This window comes from Vanessa atalanta, chromosome 14 (genome assembly GCF_905147765.1).
Source record: "Vanessa atalanta chromosome 14, ilVanAtal1.2, whole genome shotgun sequence".
Taxonomy (NCBI): domain Eukaryota; kingdom Metazoa; phylum Arthropoda; class Insecta; order Lepidoptera; family Nymphalidae; genus Vanessa; species Vanessa atalanta.
In genome coordinates this window covers 8,295,699-8,313,764 of record NC_061884.1, presented here as the reverse complement: position 1 = coordinate 8,313,764, position 18,066 = coordinate 8,295,699, and the positions used below count along the sequence as shown (strand labels likewise).

Genomic DNA, 18,066 nt, shown 5'->3' with positions numbered 1-18,066 from the left:
ATAAACCTTTCTTTTTAACCTTTTTATTTTGAGTATGACGAATGATATATATATTTTAAATGATTTCACAGTGAGCAGATTTCCGTTAAGCAATCACAAGTGGACAAATTGTACGCCGGTCTGAAGGACTTGGCTGGAGAAAGACGTGCCAAGCTGGACGAGGCTCTGCGCCTATTCCAACTGTCGCGTGAGGTGGACGACCTGGAGCAATGGATCACCGAGCGGGAACTCGTCGCCAGTTCGCAAGAGTTGGGGCAGGACTACGACCATGTCACGGTAAAAAAACACTGTCAATTTCAATGGAACAGAATAGTAATGGAATCAATTACGTATTTTTTCTAGCATTGATAATGTCTATAGATTCGACAGATTATTATAGAAATAATAAACAGTGACTTGAATATTGGCATCTACTCAAACGCCAGTTTCATGAAAAGATCAAGTAAGACACATGTATACCTTATGCTGTGCAGCTTCTATGGGAGAGATTCAAGGAGTTCGCTCGCGAGACTCAGTCGGTGGGATCGGAGCGCGTGGCCACCGCGGAGCGCATCGCCGACCAGATGATCGCCATGGGACACTCCGACAACGCGACCATCGCGCAGTGGAAGGAGGGCCTGCGCGAGACCTGGCAGGACCTGCTCGAGCTCATTGACACCAGGACGCAGGTACGGGTCGTCGGAAAAAACGGATTGGCTTTTATTATTAAAAATATTTATTATTTAAAAAATATATTATTTTTGAATATATACCATTTCGACGCAGTATGAGTCGCTAATGCATTTTTCTGTAGATGCTGGCGGCATCTCGTGAGCTGCACAAGTACTTCCACGACTGCAAGGACACACTTCAGCGCGTGAACGAGAAGGCTCGCGGCGTGAGCGAGGAGCTCGGCCGCGACGCCATCAGCGTCGGAGCGCTGCAGCGCAAGCACCACAACTTCATGCAGGACCTCAGCACGCTCCAGCAGCAGGTACGTCATACTTTTTCCAAAGAAAATATATAATCCAACAAAATGTACATCGATAACCGAGCCCGGGCGCAGGTGGAGGCGATCAGCAGCGAGTGCGGGCGGCTGGGCGCGTCGTACGCGGGCGACAAGGCGGCGGAGATCACGCGGCGCGAGGGCGAGGTGTCGGAGGCGTGGCGCGCGCTGCAGGCCGTGTGCGCCGCGCGCCGCGACAAGCTGGAGGACGCCGACCAGCTGTACCGCTTCCTGAGCCAGGTGCGCGACCTCACGCTGTGGATGGACGACGTCGTGCGCTCCATGAACACCGGCGAGAAGCCGCGGTGAGTCCGCCGCCCCCTCCGCGTCCCATCTGCTAGTGACCGAAAGCTATGCTCGTTTCGAACGCTTCCGATTGCAGCGACGTGAGCGGCGTCGAGCTCCTGATGAACAACCACCAGTCGCTGAAGGCGGAGATCGAAACGCGCGAGGACAAGTTCACTGCGTGCATCGGGCTGGGTCGCGAGCTGCTCGCGCGGCAGCACTACGCGTCGCCCGACATCCGCGACAAGCTGCTGCAGCTCACCAACCAGCGCAACGCTCTGCTGCGCCGCTGGGAGGAGCGCTGGGAGAACTTGCAGCTCAGTGAGTGACAGACTTAGTCACCAGTACCTCTGTCTCGTGTACTGAATGTCAATCTTGTACACTTAACGTTATTATACCTCCATTTTTTATTAATTCATGCAAAACCTGGTGTTTAATTTGACCGATGATCTTCATTATAAGCATAATGTGATATCTTCCCACACAGTCCTGGAGGTCTACCAGTTCGCCCGCGATGCGGCTGTGGCGGAGGCTTGGCTCATAGCGCAGGAGCCCTACCTCATGTCGCAGGAGCTCGGACACACAATCGACGAGGTGGAGAGCCTCATCAAGAAACACGAGGCCTTTGAGAAGTCGGCCGCCGCGCAGGAGGACCGCTTCAGCGCGCTGCAGAGGCTCACCACGGTCAGTGTGGATATGGCTTGCTGTGGTGTTGGGCACTATCGATTTTCACGACTCTGTACAAAAAATAATTTCATTGATAATGATGACATTAATCTTAGTTTAACATATTTTTTATTTGATCTTGTAGCTAGAATTGATACTAATTTTTGGTAAGGGCTTTTGTAAAATGTTTTTCTTTATTAGTGCTCTTTACTTGCTTGTTGTAATTTTCTCAGTAGTTCTATGTTTGGTTTCTTTATAATCTTTTTCTTTACTACTAGCTTGAACTGAATGCAGCAACACTATGGCCTACCGCACAACCTTGGGATAAATGTGACGAATCATCCTTTGTTTTCCAATTCCCACCTCCCAGGCGAGAAAAGCCATCACTTAAAATCGCAACTAAAACTACTCGACCAGTTGGAGAAGTGGTATACGACATCATAACCACAAACGACAGATTCAAATTACCCGAAAAGTTCAACAAAAGGAGCTTAAACATAAATTACTCCCAAAAACCGGCGACTAAAAACGATTCTTACCTTTGGTCGGTCGTAACGAACAATATGAGCTTATCTACGATTTCCGAAACGAGTAGTCCTCCAATGTCTCCTCATAGAGGGCCTTTATCACCCGAAATATATAGTTCCATTTTCTTTGAATATACCTCAGAAAACGATAGGTCCAATGAGAAATTGTCGTCAATAGACTTTATGTTATGGGAAAGATTGTCCTATCAGCACGTCTATCCAAACGTATCTTTGCTGAGACCAGCAAGAAGCCAAAGTGAGTCTTCCTCCAAATCCGGTAGCATAAAAGGTTTAATGAAAAGATTGTCGTGGAGAAAAAAGTCCATAGACAGCGACCAGAAAGGTGACGTAGCCGTGTTATCTCTACCTGGACTAACGAGCAGTATGAGAGCCGTCAATGACTTAGGCAAAGAAGTAAAAATTATTCCCCTCTCCTCTTCCCTCTTATTGTTGTCCCAAACACGCAGTTTATTGTTTCCGGAGGGTGCATGGTACTATAACTACTTGGATAGTGTAAGTGTGGAGTTGGTATATCGCATGAGCTTTGTATATATATATATATATATATTATTTAACATATATATATTAAATAAATATTGCATGATTTTTATAATACTTTTTTTTAATGTTTGTTTGGATTAACGAAATATCTTACTTCGTCTTAAAGTAATCGCATGGTAATATAACTGTACTATATATTTGATTCGAATGCAACAACTCGTGACTACCCAAACCCAGCTCGGCATTAACACGAACGGCCTTCACCCGTCGCTACCGAACTCGAGTCGGCCCCTTTTCCAAAACGTAACTCCTCGCGGTCTCGTTGCAGTTCGAAGTGAAGGAGATGAAGCGGCGCCAGGAGGCGGCCGAGGCGGCGGAGCGCGAGAGGCAGGAGCGCGAGGCGGCCGAGGCGGCGGCAGCGGCGGCGGCGCAGGACGCCGTCGACCGCGCGGCCTCGCCCGAGCCGCAGCCGCCAGGTGAGTCGCGCCGCGCCCCCGCGCCCCCGCGCCCCCGCGCCCGGCGATGGCTCTTCGAATTGCGATACGCACCACGACTTGACGGCCTAAAGTTGGCTCACGAAAACATTCGAACGTTTACAGTGGTTAAATGATGACCGGTAAACTTAGATCGCGCCTATTGTACGAAGATGATTAGTAGGATAAATCTGTTGCTAATATGATATATGCCTCATCTAAATATGTGCGTAATGTTTTGATTATATGATAGTTGCCGAAGATTCGGGCCGACTTATCGCCTGTTACATATGATCTAAAATTCGAAGACTCATCGCCGTCGAATAATTATATTTCCTATATTTTTCTTATAAAAACATATATCGATAATATGTTAGTCGATTGATTTAGTATTTTGGTATTTAATATAAATAGGATTTAAATGAATTTTAAAAATTCCTTTTTTAACGATCATGGAAAACACAACTTTTCGAAAATTAACCTCACTTCGACTCACGGATTGCAATGTAAGCACGCATGTGTACCTTCTAGCACTATAATTGAAACAAACTTTCGAAATGATAAAATAATATTTCTACTAATTTTCACCAAACTGGTGGAATGCTGCTTGCAATTTGCAATATCAAATAACAAGACTCTAAATATATTAATTAAAGTAAAAAAAAATAATTTAAAGACTTAGCACATTCGCACTGCGATACGGCTTAAAGTCTTACGGCGTCGCTTGCCGCTTTCCATGTGAAATTACCCTGTTTGTATCGCTTACTCGATCCGCGAAAGAATGTTGCATTTTATACCATAAAAACATAGTTGACTTAAAGACGAAGGATCAATATTGACCTTCGTTCGACCTTTTCTTTCGCGGGCCGAGTTTCGCGTGTGAGACAAAAGGGACGTTACTTACCGATGTGTTGTCCACACATGCACACGCGTAGTCGTAAGGAGAACATCCACTAAAGCGGCTGAGAAGGCCCAAGAGCGACCGCATTCCCAGCCAGGTAATCAGAGCGCTTTATATAAACCTACCGATGTAAAAAGATACCCAGCTATACGCATGTGCTTAATCATCGTAGTAATAAAGTGGGTGTCTTAATTTGGACGGGTTACACTGCGCTCTTAACTAGTAACGCCACGGGGTAGATTGTTTTTATTATTATTTTGTTTAGAAGCTTTAAAAGGCTATAAACCTTGTATTAGATCGGATTTACTTTTTAGGCTCTATTAGATAAGGCTAAGCACAATTTCCTTACTGTTGCACCTTTTCTGTATTCACGACACTTTTTCATCTTCTAGGTGAAGGTTTTTGTATCATTAATCATTTGTATTTGTTCAGTATTTCCGATTTTTATAGTTGTTACGAAATATTTATACATATTAGATTATTCACTTCAAATGTTATTGCGAGTCACGATATGGCTTAAAGAAATTATTCCCTAAATATTTTGTAACATTAAACTTTATATCTATTTCATCACGCTATTTTAAATCACAAATAAATATATCATTATAAATATCATTTATAAAAAAAATTAAATTATCGAACAACAATATCAGGTTTAGAACGGCCTAACTACATTTCAAATTACATTGTATTCGTTCACTGTGGAGCTATAATTTTTCTCTTTTGACTAGACCTGTTTTTGTTGCAAGAAAGTATACCCAATCACAGAAACCGAAATGAATATGAAATATATGTATTTTTTTTATATAATATCATTCGCTAATCACGGTGATGGTTTGATACTTCTCATTCTCACATCTTCGTCTTATTTAAACCAATTTTAGTAAAAAAAATCTGCTATAAATTTATACTGTGTTCTTCTCTTTCAATGATGCCGTCTCCATAGAAGGTAGGTATTACTTACCGCTTGCGCATAAGCCTGACTCGCTACACTTGTATGCATGCTTTGCTTTTTTCCGTAGCTCGCTTTTATCGAAATATATGCATGTATGTGTTATATTTCAATGCAACGAAGTTTAATTGTGTTTACTCAGTTATTTTTTACAATCTTTCAACTTTTATCTTTTTAATATAACCAATGGCCATTTTTTTTCTATATACTTAGAGTCTAAGGGAGAGTTTAATTGAGATTCCGATAATTCAGATAATAATTAGGTAGGACTTAACAATCAAGTGCATATTATGTAGTATGCATGATTTTGTGTTTTACATAAAACCAAATTGCATATGCGTGTATTATTTTTTATTTAAATTTAATGTTAAAGAAAAAAATATTATTTCACATCACGTACATAAATACACACGTAAGCAATCCGTAGCATGCGTAACCGAGCATGTACGCACGTAGCGTGTAGAGTAGACGTAACTAGCACGTAGATGTACGCATGCAGAGGCGCCTAGCCCCGACCCCGTCCCCGCCCCCGCCCCCGCCCCCGCGGACGGCCCGCAGCAGGACACGCCCCGCCCTTCCTCGTCGAAACAGACGCCAGCTAAACCCGCACGCCTCTCCAGTGAGTATGACACGTAGTGGTAACTGTAGCGGGTGTGAAGTTGATTCGAATACGTGCCGCAACTAACGTCACGACTTTATTTGTATAGAATATTTAATATGTGATATAAGCCCTATGCACATATTATATAAGCTTAATTTAGAAACGCCGAAACAACTTTAACACCGTGCTATTTATAAAATTGCGTAGATTAATATAACATTAGAGAAACTTCAACTAGTATTAATTATTTGTAATTTGTATTCATTCTACTAACGACGCGCAGTGTATGTATATAGTGCATGGTTTCTAATTCTAACATTTGTGTTTTCTGGTGTTTAAATTGTTAAGTGTTTTTTTTTTGTGATATATACCTACAACAATTAGCATGATAATGCTTTTGTTTATTTGCTGCGACGCCATTTTGTTTTTATGTTGCTTTGAATATTTTTCTTTTTTTGCCCCTCTCCTCTACCCGAACCCTATTCAACGTCTTTTCCTGAATTTATCTTATTTCTTCTTTAATCTTACTATCAAACATAAAATCCCAACCCCAATATAAACGTTTTTGGTACATCTTTAACCCACTATGCACAAACTTCCAATTCATTACGCACTCGAAACATAAAAACGACTCTTCGTACTATCACATAAATCCTGTATCCCACCCGCCTTCGTATCCCACACCATACGTCGAACAGCGGCCGGATCGAGCTCGACTCCCGTAACGCCGTCCACCTCTGGTAAGGTGAAGTCGCGGTCTCGAAGCAAGTCGCCCTTCCGCAGTTTCCGCTGGCGCACCGCAAAGAAGCTGCTCACCGGCGCGCACCACAGCGATGATGAAGGTACCCACGGTAGCGGTTAGGGGTGGATGGATTTGCGTAACTATCTAAAATCAGGTCAATTTGACTATGTCGTTCATAGAAAGTTTCAAACGTTTTAATTTCTTATAGATATGTAACATGACAATTTTATCTTCAGTATACTGAAAAGACACCTAAAGGTTATCAGTTATTATCTTCGTATATCAGGCTTTAAGATACAATGTTTTCTATTTTATTTGGCTTCGTTATAATTAACTTCAAAACACAAAACGAGACTACTTCATTATATATACTGTTTTTAAATTATAACATAAATTGTCAACGGCCGATTTACAACGCTTTTTAAAAAGTTGTTCAACGTTTAAATAAAGAGAATTCGATAAAACTAAGATGATTGAAATAAAAATTTATATGAGTAATATTTATTAGAATTTGCAATCAAATTCAGTTTTTATTAATGAATATAAAATTAAGGAAACCAAGTTAAAAATAAAAAAAACATATCTTTGGACAAATATAATAGTTTTATAAGATATTCTATCCTATTGATTGATTGTCTGGCCCACCTGAAAGCTCATAAGCAAGAGACCCCCCCCCCCTCTTAAATTACTTAATTGACAAATACATAGTAAAATAACGTAATTGAGCGAAGATAAAATGTCAATTTGCTAATGTTAATCTCTGCTACTGTTTGGTTTATATCACACGTTTGTACGAACCGAACTAAATTAATAATGATTTCAAAAAAGCAGGATTACTGAATGTATCCATCCACTTCTGTACTCTACCGAATGATTGTGTACGTCCGCGAAGAATGCTTTGAGTGTGCTGTTGTGTTTGTGAGCGCATGGTCTTTGAAGTTTTTACATTTATTTTTGAGTGTGTAATGCAATAAATTGTTATTATCTAGCAGACTTTCATTGATTTAGCTTTGAGCGTTTAGTATCAAATCTATCACTAGTGATTATTACGATTAGAAATATATCCGATTAATGTATAGATGTGTACCTTTAGACTATGTTATTTTTTTATCGATGTCATGTTTGTATTTCAGTTTTTACAATCACATGTTTTCAAATAAAATACATTTTGTAGAAAATTGTGATGAATGTATTTTAATTAATAGATGAAGTTCAACGTAATTTTCTTTATCTATTCTTATTCTTTCTAGTATTTTTTTATTGATGATGTATGTAATATTAATGAGTATTGTGTAATACAGAGGGCGCGAGTCCCGCCGGGGAAGATGAAGGTGTGGAGGGCACGTTAGTTCGTAAACACGAATGGGAGTCTGCAGCTAAACGAGCTTCCAACAGGTAAGGCGTTTGTGTTTAGTGTGATACAAAAGTCACATGTACATACTTTAAACGTATTAAATATTTTTTCCATGTAAGACCGACTATATAACTATATCTTCTTACAGATCATGGGACAAAGTATACGTAGTTGCGAAGGATGGACGCATGTCGTTCTACAAAGACCAGAAGGCGTATAAGTCGGCGCCCGAGCAGTACTGGCGCGGGGAGACCCCGCTCGATCTGAACGGAGCCGTCGTCGAAGTCGCCGCCAACTACACCAAGAAGAAGCACGTCTTCCGTCTCAGGTATCGGAAGCTTATTATACTGTTAATAGGTTTGACAACGTTGTGCGTAATCTCGAACTCAATTTGGCCAAATCAAATAATTGTATCTCTTCTAACATTTTAAATCTACTATTAAAAAAAGAGATATATAGATATTTTAACTACGCAGATTAGCCTATATTTTTATAACTGGACTAATTAAAAAGTTTTTAACCTTTTTAAAATAATTAGGTATTTCGCCCGCTGGATTTAGAATGACGTCACACAGATAACCAAACATGCATTGTCATCCAAACTAAACGTGTATACAAAATTTCACCCGTACATACTTATATTGCAAGTTTAATAAAAGCTTGTAAAAATATAGTCTTTTTTAAAATTTGATCAAAAGGGGGGATTCTCGAAACTTCGACCGGCGGGGCTCAGGATCCGCAAAATCGTGGGTGCCAAACGACTAACACGGGCTCCAGATTTCCAGATAATACAAGCCGTGGTATATAACCGTTCCCGTGCGCGTGCGCAGGCTGAGCAACGGCGCGGAGTTCCTGCTGCAGGCGCACGACGAGGCGGAGATGGGCCAGTGGCTGGAGGCGCTGCGCGCGCGCGCCGCCGCGCCCGCGCCGCGCTCGCACACGCTGCCCGCGCACCACGCCGCCGAGCCCAAGCGCCGCTCCTTCTTCACGCTCAAGAAGAAGTCAGTGCGCGCCCTCACCTACCTATACTCGCCCTAGCCGCTGCGCCCGCTCGCCCGGGGCTGCCGGACTGCCCTACGGAAAATCCTTGTCCGTAGACATTCGAACATTAGTTACCGGAATTGAAACGATGTGCTCGGTACTTATTTGTAATTTAAATATCGAGTCGGCAGCCCTGAGTGATGTCGCTTTTCGGTGTGTTGTATCAGATAAGAGAAGGCATGAATGATCGTATCGATGGCTTGAGTGAAAAAATATTGCGCAGTATTTTATTTACATCGTGATAAATTACCTATTTGTGTTATTATTACTAATATATTTAAGTAAAAATAGCCGATTATCTATTAATGTAATGATTATTTTTGAAAGATAAAATTGTATATACGGAATACGATACGATAGGTATTTTATTATCTTCGCTCGAATGTGTCGGTGTTCATTCGCTTTTAGCTTTATGCCTTACAATTTTCGACGAGAGCGGCCGAAGCGATATTAATATTTGTTCGTAGACGTTTTATGTACTCTTGTGACTGGTTCTTGGGTATAATTCGTTACTTCCTACATAATAGGTATATTTTATAATATTCAGAGAGCTAAGTTTTTTGACGCATTGTCGTGATTTATCTAAAGATCACAATTAAAATTTATTATTACTATCTTGTTACTTTGGGAAGTAACGAATGGGAAATGAGTAATGGGTGCGGTCTGTTGTATGAAATATTGTATACCGATCGCATGCGATGTGTACTATGTTGAGAAGTACATTTTATGAGCCCTATCTGTATACAATGGTTTTACAATAGCTTTTATAAAGTGATAATTTAAATTATTTTGAATACCCTCAGAATGCTCTTAATTTCTTTGTATGTAGGTGATTACATTTTTCAAGGTAATTAAATAATTGAAACACGATGATTTGCTAATGCTATTTTAGTAATCCGTACGTCTGACTAATCTTTATGATGGTCGTATTTTAAAGCTAGAAAACTTATTAGCCGTTCTCCTCCACAGTTAAGCGGCGAGGGACCCTCGGACAGCCGCTCGTAACGCCCGCATCACGTTTCTCATTACGCACGCCGCGTCCCCGGCCCCCGAGCCCGGCCGTGCCCGGCCCGCGTCCGGTCGCGCTCCGGCACGCCGCGGGGCCGGACCGGACGCCGCATATTTCTCACGACGCTTGCTACCGTAAGCTTTGCTAATGATGAAATTGTGTCGAGCGGCCGCACTGACGACTGTCAACTGTTTGTTATTATTTTGTTGCGTACAAAAAAAACGTTATTTAAGACTGTTCGATATTTGAGTGTTTGAATTGTTCGCCTTCGTCTGATATTGTATTTATTGGTCGGCCGCAGCCGAGCCGAGCCGAGCGAGTAAAGATATATTTTTATCCGAGTATGATACGATCCCACCCCGACGTGTAATTGTTGTATCTTGTAACGATTATAAATTTAATACATTTTATTAAATTCTAAATGCGACGCTATTTATGAATAGATGACTTTTAGTGTTTAACTCAGATGGAAAAAAATATATATTATTTATTTATATACGTATATCATATATGTAATTGATAAATTATAGTGTAAATTCATTTGAACTAGAAATGTATGACGTTCGTTTGAACCGAAAATTAAACTATCTTAGATGTTTTATTAGACTACTGACGACGACCAAGCAAAGATCAAAAGGAATTCTAATCGCATTTGATAATAGACGAGATATGTATATGATTGTAACCGCATTTACAACACATAGTTAATTTACCCAGTTGATGTCGTTTTATTCATTGACTTCGCTACACCGGAGCGAAGATACAAACCGACCTCCCGTGTAACGAGAGCTACGTAACTCAATTAGAATTAATTTTCATTGTGAAGTGTCTTCGAACTTCGACGTCGCTGTCGGCTGACAAGTGCCGCTTTTAAAAAAATAAATTTATATCAAATATTTCTTAATAGATCCTTGGTAATGTTAAGAGGTGCGTAGTCTAGGTGGTAGCGGGTACAGAGAGTACCGCGGCAGCGATATTGAAGTGTGTCTTTATGATAAATCGAGTTGTAAGTATGCTTTATGCCTCATATCGTGCTTTTAAGAGATAATGTCTTTATATTATTACATATTAATTTAATGATTATTTTACTGCCAACATTTCACAAATTTGTTATTTAACTTATAACGTACGTTTGAATTTCACCCTTATTAGATGTTACGATCACACATTTTTAGTTCTGTTTTTGTCTTATGATTATTGTATAGATTGCGCGTGTGTCGGTGTGAGTGTCGAATATGTAATTCTGCGCCTGCGCCTCTTATCACACTACCGCATGTATAACTATGTTTAAATATTTTATTTCAAAATTTTACTTTTTTGAGGAAAATATAATAAATGATGTTTTCAAATAATTATGTTTTTCAATTACCTTTACCTTAATACCTAATAACGATATTAAAACTTAATATCCGGGCACTTGAAATATTTAGAGAATCAGATACGAGAGATATTCCTTCTCGCGATAAAAGATAAATTCGTCACGTATCAAGATAAATACTTTCTCATCCTAGTTTCGACGGTTCGAACCATTTGCAGTAGTCAAAGTTAATGTTAAAGAGTACATTGAATAAAATGTTTTCGTCAAAAATGTGTAAATATAATAAAAAAGTATGTAAAGTTATGATAGTTTTATTTCTAATAAATACTTCGAGTTCATGTAGTGAAGGAGAGTGTGACAAACAACCCAATGAGAGGATTCTCGGAGGGGTAACAAGTGAACGAAATTCTAGGCCATATCAAGTAAGTTAATTTAGTATGGTATTTATGATAATAATTTTGTCATTGTAACTCTTAAACTACATTCGTTTTTATTTCATTAAACTTATAAAATAGAACAGAATTTTGTAATATTATACTAGATACATTTTCCGATAGGATTCGTGTGGCTTTTATTGTACATCGGTGGTATCTTCACGAAGTGCTAACAAAAAATGTACATAAATACAGTACTTACCATTTCGAATATAATCTAGATAGTTTTTGTCGTTTGTTGCTCCTAATCTTAGTGACCCTCTATGTGTGCCGCAGCCCCGGTAACATTACAAAAAAAAATACAGTACAAGCCCCTTGACAAAGGGGGCCCGGGCACTCCCGTGTGCTCTTATGTGCTCTATCATATATATGATACCTGCACGCATAATTAACTATCTATATAGAATATACATTGGTTTACTTTAGATTAAAAGTTGCAGAGGAACTCTCATTTGCCATCTCATGGTAATTGTTTTTAATTAACAATTTGTAATTAAACTTGTGGAAAAAAGTAAGTTACTGTTTTTACTGTCGATGGTAAACTTGAAATTTAATTTAACTTCTAAGATAGCAATTCAAGAACCTACTTGAAAACAAGCCTTGTTTTGTCTACCAGATTTAGGTTATTTTACATACAATAATTGCCAAAATTAAAAAAAAAAGTTAAGAAAGTTACATTTATATATTTTATGAAGTATTTTAAAATAATAATAGTATATATTTTCATTGCATTCAAATAGAATTGAGCCAAATCTATGGCTTGAATAAATTAAATGAAGCTTGAATTATGATAAGACTAGCTTTACCGTTTGTTGCTTGAGAAATTGTTTTCTGTTACACTTGTTTCCATAATTTGGTATTTACATGTCGTGTAATGTCCTCTATTAAAAAAAAAAACATCAAAATAAAATCATAAATAACCTTGATCAATTTATTTTACTATCATATTTTTCTATAATCTAACAAAGGTAGGGCTGAAGATATTTCTACAAAAAAAGTATTAAAAATTACGTGTAGTGTATTTCATAACAGGTAGCTCTATATCTTCGAGTAGGGGCTTCTGGAGAGGTAGGTTTTTGCGGAGGGTCTCTGGTTCACCAGCAGTGGGTGTTGACAGCCGCGCATTGCTGCTTCCATGGCGACGAGGAAGTGACGCATGTGCAGGTTTGATTTCAAAAATCGATACTATTAACAATTCTCTAGTAATTTTTACTGAAAATGTTTTAAAATTAGACTAGGAATTAATGAATGATCGTATCTCTCTAATGGTACACCCGATGTCAAGAGGTTATCTTCGGCTATAGACATTCACTGAAAGGTATACTTACATACCCCTTCTAACACGGTCAATGCCTACACCACCCCATGTGAATAACTGACTAAATACTGGAACATAATGACACTGAGCCTGTAAATTTCCCACTGCTAGACTAAGGCCTCCTCTCCCTTTGGGGAGAAGGTTTGGAACATATTCCACCACGCTGCTCCAGTGCGGGTTGGTGGAATACACATGTGGCGGAATTTCGTTGAAATTAGACACATGCAGGTTTCCTCACGATGTTTTCCTTCACCGCCGAGCACGAGATGAATTATAAACACAAATTAAGCACATGAAAATGCAGTGGTGCCTGCCTGGGTTTGAACCCGCATGTCAAATAAATCATGTCAAATAGCAGCCCTGCAAATATATTGAGAGAGATATCATACACCGACGTGTGCACACTGTTGAACACTAGAAACTTCTGGGCAATTCATTAAGAAGAGCCGCAGTGAACAACTTAAATATTACGTTCACAAGGACCTTACTAATTTTATAATTCATGCGTAAGATCAATATACAAACAATATTATTAAAATGTAGTATATTTTTATTATTGCAGGCGATTTTAGGAGCTCATTCATTATATGATCGTTATGAGAACGGTCGCCGGCTGATCAACGTAGACGAAATCATTATTCACCCAGAGTGGGACTCGAATACTTTTGAGAACGATCTCGCCCTCTTGAAGCTACCCAATAGTGTACAAACATCTGGTATTACTTAGATTATTTTGTTATCTATACTAAAATACGTTTCGTTTTGACATTTAATATACTTATATTATGTAATGTTTTTATTCTGTATTGTTTAATGTGTATGTGTGTATGTGTAAGTACATAGATGGAAGACGTCAAAGAAATAAGAACACTCTCATTATAAAGTTACAATTGATTCAAGAGCTACGTACAAATACAATATACAAAGTTGAGTTAAAACGCTGAGGTGAATAAATAAATGAGAATTTTCTGCATGAACAAATAGACAAAATAGAAGATATTCCCAAAATGAATACTTAATTACTTAGGATACTTTTTATCATCATATCAAGTCTTTAACTAAATACTTCAAAGTCTGGCATATAAAAGATCGGCTGTCTTATTGTGTCGAATATGCCGTATATTGAAACTTAACAGAGAGATGTTGAAATTAAAAATATCTTATTATTATTATATTTAAATATCTTCATCTCCGCTTTAAATAAAATTGTGACAATTACACTTTCTTTAGAGACAATAAGTATCGTCCGTCTGCCGTATTTGAGCACCGTCTCATCAAATTTCGCTGGTCTCGGCGCAATCGCATCCGGCTGGGGAATTGCTTCAGAAGGTAAGAACCTTTAGTCTAAACAAATAGAGTTTATGTATACAAATTCGTGCCCACGGACATGACATCTTAGAAAAATAAAATATATAAATTCAAGCATCGATTGTAAATTCAGATAATTTACTTTTAAATTAGGAGTCACATTCATATCTCCAACTCTCCGCGAGAAGCAGTTGACTGTGATTACGGACACTCTTTGCAACACATTGTATTTCCACAATTTGCCGAGCGACGTGATATGCGGCTTCAGTTCGACTTCTGGCACTTGCAAGGTAAGATGTTCATGGTTTTATATTATATTATTATATAAAGCTGCATCGGCGCAGGCAATGGCACGAGTGACGTCACCAACTTAGCGTTTACACTTTCGCTCATTGATGCCTTGATCGTTGATGTAACAGGAATGATGAGGGGTAGAGTTCATTCGGATCTGACCTTTTACTGGAATTTATTTCAAGCTGTAAATTAAAAAAAAAAAGAATTGTTTGAGTCATTACATTTTAGCTGACACCAATTAAATAATATAATTAGTATTACTATATAAAACATATTATTAAGTACAAAAATTCTGAAAAAGGCGCAGACACGAATGTTTGTGAAAATATAAATAATTATAAAATGTTACGTGTAAATGCCAGCGTATTATAATTTAATTATTGATACATATTACAATTGCGTGGAATTTTGTCGTTTGTCTCAAATTTATACTTAATATATTATCAGTTTAAATATATTCAGCAATCACTGACCGTTTCGTAATCGCGTAATGTGCGTTTAGTTTAAATGTTTAATAAAACTATAAAATTACAATATTATTCAAAGCGATCAGTGAAATTACATTGTTACTGAAATAGGTATGCGTGCTTTTAACAAAGGTCTGTTTTTGTTTAGGGCGACAACGGCGGTCCTTTGACGATATTTTCGAATATAACGGAAGAAACAATATTGGTAAGTTTTTTTTCCAAATGGATGATTTTACTTTGAAATTTTCTAGTATTTGATTAAATATACATTATAATAAATATTACAGAGCCTTCTTTCAAGATTACTTTGCAAATTCTCATCGCTTTTAAAGATATGTGATTTTCTAATCAAAAACTAATTTAAACCTAAAAAAAGGTAAACGCGATGTTAGGAATCAGAGCGGGGCAGTGGCTTTAAATGTAATAATTTTCATTTATTATTTACAGATCGGCGTCGCGTCATTTATCGCAGCTGAAGGATGTAACAACGATATGCCGTCCGTGTTCACTCGCGTGCAGCATCGCTTGAACTGGATCAGCAACGTTACGGGCATTATCCTTATTTAATTAACGTATCAAACTATCGGCTTCCTAGGAAGAGAAAAAGCTGTGTTCAACTAAGCACACGTTTCTCTTTCTCTCATCAATGTAAAGACATCGGAAAGAAGAAGACAACATTGTTTAACATATTAACCCCTAAATAATATTTAAATAGTCTGTCCACTACACAGTCGTACCACGTAGGAAATTGTCAGACAAAAAATCTTTTTGAGAAATATGAGACATTTTTCAATACAAAGAATATATTTTTACAACTGTGTGAACGAGAACCATACTGATATGACAAGCGGATAATACGGCCACTAAAATCGCGATGCACGGATGAAATACGCTGTTGATACGCTCTAGTGGGCATAGTAGTCCGCGTCACGCTGGTTTCCGTACTTACTACGTTCATTTCATTCACGTGTATCACAGTTTAGTGGGCAGACTAATTTATAGTTAAAGTCGTTAACTAATACGTTGTATTACATTTGTATAAATGACATTTATTGATTTTAATTAACTTATATGTTAACCATATGTAAAGCATAAATATTTGTATATTTTTTTAAATAAATTTGAAAATGATTTTGCTTATAAAACGTGTATTCAATTTTTTTTTATTTCTTTTGTTCAAATACATAACCTTTATTTACGAGTACACAAACTATTGTCACTTTACGATTAATAATATTTTATCTGTGCAACTCTTCTGCATCACCATGATCTGATATACCGGTAGGTGCTTAATAATTTTTATGTTCGTGTCATCTAGTGTAATGAGAGAGCGACCCAGCGACCAGCGCTTTCAGTATTCCAATGCAGAGACCGCACGAGTAAATTATTAATAATACGCTGTTCTAAACCTATAATAAGATGTAAAATTATATAAATCTTTTTAATCCTAGGAGTAGCGTAACAACGTGTAAACATTGCTTGATCTAAATGAGACTAAAACGTAAGAAATGTATGTATATATATATAAACACTTATCATAACTTATACCAACGAAAAAGGCTATAGCTATAAATTTATTGTAATATTATAATGTATGATAAAAAAAAAAACATATATACGTGTATAAAGTATGAGTGGGCCACGTCTTCAAAGACGACTAGTACAAAGTCCAGCGAAGATCTGCTGATGTTTAGTAATAAGATAAAATATAAAACGTCAAAATGCAATAAATTAAAACGTAAAAAAGGCACATGGAACTGTAAGCCCTTCGATGTTCTTAAATTTATATAAAAAAAATGTTATTAAATTTGGCTGTCTTTACACTATCGAGTTGTGGCTACGATTAGTGGATAGGGTATACATATATTAATATATGGATGGCAAATGAAGCTAACGAGTGTTTAGTTGAATAGATGTATACTCTATTCCAACCATAACAGGAAAAAAGCCAAATAAACAACATTTGACAGCAAATTGACGCGATATCATTGGTCGAGAGCTTGATTAATCTATGTCATTCACTATGGATTTGCGAAAGATGGCGTTTTGAACGTCGACGAAACTGTTATCGGAATTTTGGAATTAAAATTAAAGTGGAAATAAGTAGTTAAGTGCAATAGTATTATATTATAAATAAAGATATATTTTTATCATAAACTCTTAGTAGTGCACAACATAGCTGAGTTATTCGCACAACATAGCTGAGTTATGCGTGGATTGGTAGGTGTGTAGAAGACATGTGTACCGCAAATCTGACGGCATTACTGCCAACTGAAACATCATCCGACCAATACAATCATTGCGAATATTGTGTATGTATTTCTTCCTATGGCAAGAGTCCGTCAGTTCTTCATTATTAAGAGTAAATATTTACAAACAGATACATTTTTTTTAGGTCCTGCAATTTAGGTCGTTGATTTCAAACTTGTTCCTGAGGCAACGACTAATAACTTTATGTCATGCGGGCAATTCCACGGGCGGAAGCTAGTACTTATTAAATAAAATCTAACAATCATAATAAGTAACTAGATAATATTATTATATGTATTTACTATCTGTAAGATTAATATGTGGTGCTACAGATATAATTATAATTATTTCTGTACTTATATATAGTTAGATATATGATAGTAGACATTAAAAGGTCGTTACGTACCGAAAGATATACCTTCCCTACTTAATGTAGAGAGAACTCATCGCATCTCGCTAAATATCATACATATATTATATTTTCGACTATTCATCATCTTCATTACTTCTCTAACACAATCGTTAGGCTTATGTTTTAAAACGAAATGAGTTTAAATAAGCACAATTCAACAGAAAGTAAGAGAAAATAAATTGCACGCTCTCACATTACAACAATATAGGTATTAATTAATAAAACCCA

The 18,066-nt window shown here is 37.7% G+C and overlaps 2 protein-coding genes across 11 annotated transcripts in view; both read left to right on the top strand.

Annotated features, from left to right (window-relative positions):
* Positions 1–11,528, top strand: part of LOC125068609 (spectrin beta chain) — a 50,790-nt gene extending 39,262 nt beyond the window's left edge. For 2 of the 10 annotated variants that reach the window (XM_047677820.1, XM_047677821.1), the window contains exons 26-39: positions 72–276; positions 474–668; positions 794–973; positions 1,046–1,290; positions 1,368–1,591; positions 1,758–1,954; positions 2,215–2,976; positions 3,293–3,440; positions 4,373–4,435; positions 6,590–6,733; positions 7,935–8,028; positions 8,136–8,315; positions 8,818–8,988; positions 9,998–11,527. In XM_047677820.1, coding sequence (XP_047533776.1) covers positions 72–276; positions 474–668; positions 794–973; positions 1,046–1,290; positions 1,368–1,591; positions 1,758–1,954; positions 2,215–2,976; positions 3,293–3,440; positions 4,373–4,435; positions 6,590–6,733; positions 7,935–8,028; positions 8,136–8,315; positions 8,818–8,988; positions 9,998–10,001 — 2,812 coding nt within the window. In that variant the 3' untranslated portion in view covers positions 10,002–11,527. Of the gene's footprint in view, positions 1–71; positions 277–473; positions 669–793; positions 974–1,045; positions 1,291–1,367; positions 1,592–1,757; positions 1,955–2,214; positions 2,977–3,292; positions 3,441–4,372; positions 4,436–5,284; positions 5,288–5,789; positions 5,910–6,589; positions 6,734–7,934; positions 8,029–8,135; positions 8,316–8,817; positions 9,261–9,997 lie in introns of those variants that run through there. The other 8 variants (XM_047677822.1, XM_047677824.1, XM_047677823.1 and 5 more) reach the window with 8 other exon arrangements.
* Positions 11,529–11,657: 129 nt separating this feature from the next.
* LOC125069001 (brachyurin-like) lies at positions 11,658–16,267 on the top strand. The gene is made up of 7 exons (XM_047678406.1): positions 11,658–11,777; positions 12,822–12,953; positions 13,670–13,823; positions 14,338–14,436; positions 14,569–14,705; positions 15,325–15,381; positions 15,624–16,267. Exons 1-7 carry the CDS (start codon positions 11,658–11,660, stop codon positions 15,741–15,743), a joined length of 819 nt encoding a protein of 272 aa, XP_047534362.1. The 3' UTR covers positions 15,744–16,267.
* Positions 16,268–18,066: the final 1,799 nt, after the last annotated feature.

What these genes read in the sequence shown, in the direction of transcription:
- LOC125069001 (XM_047678406.1), top strand. Translation starts at nt 11,658, where the DNA reads ATGATAGTTTTATTTCTAATAAATACTTCGAGTTCATGTAGTGAAGGA. An exon ending in GAAATTCTAGGCCATATCAA is followed by an intron (nt 11,778 to 12,821) that starts GTAAGTTAATTT and finishes ATTTCATAACAG; the next exon opens with GTAGCTCTATATCTTCGAGT. An exon ending in CAATAGTGTACAAACATCTG is followed by an intron (nt 13,824 to 14,337) that starts GTATTACTTAGA and finishes CACTTTCTTTAG; the next exon opens with AGACAATAAGTATCGTCCGT.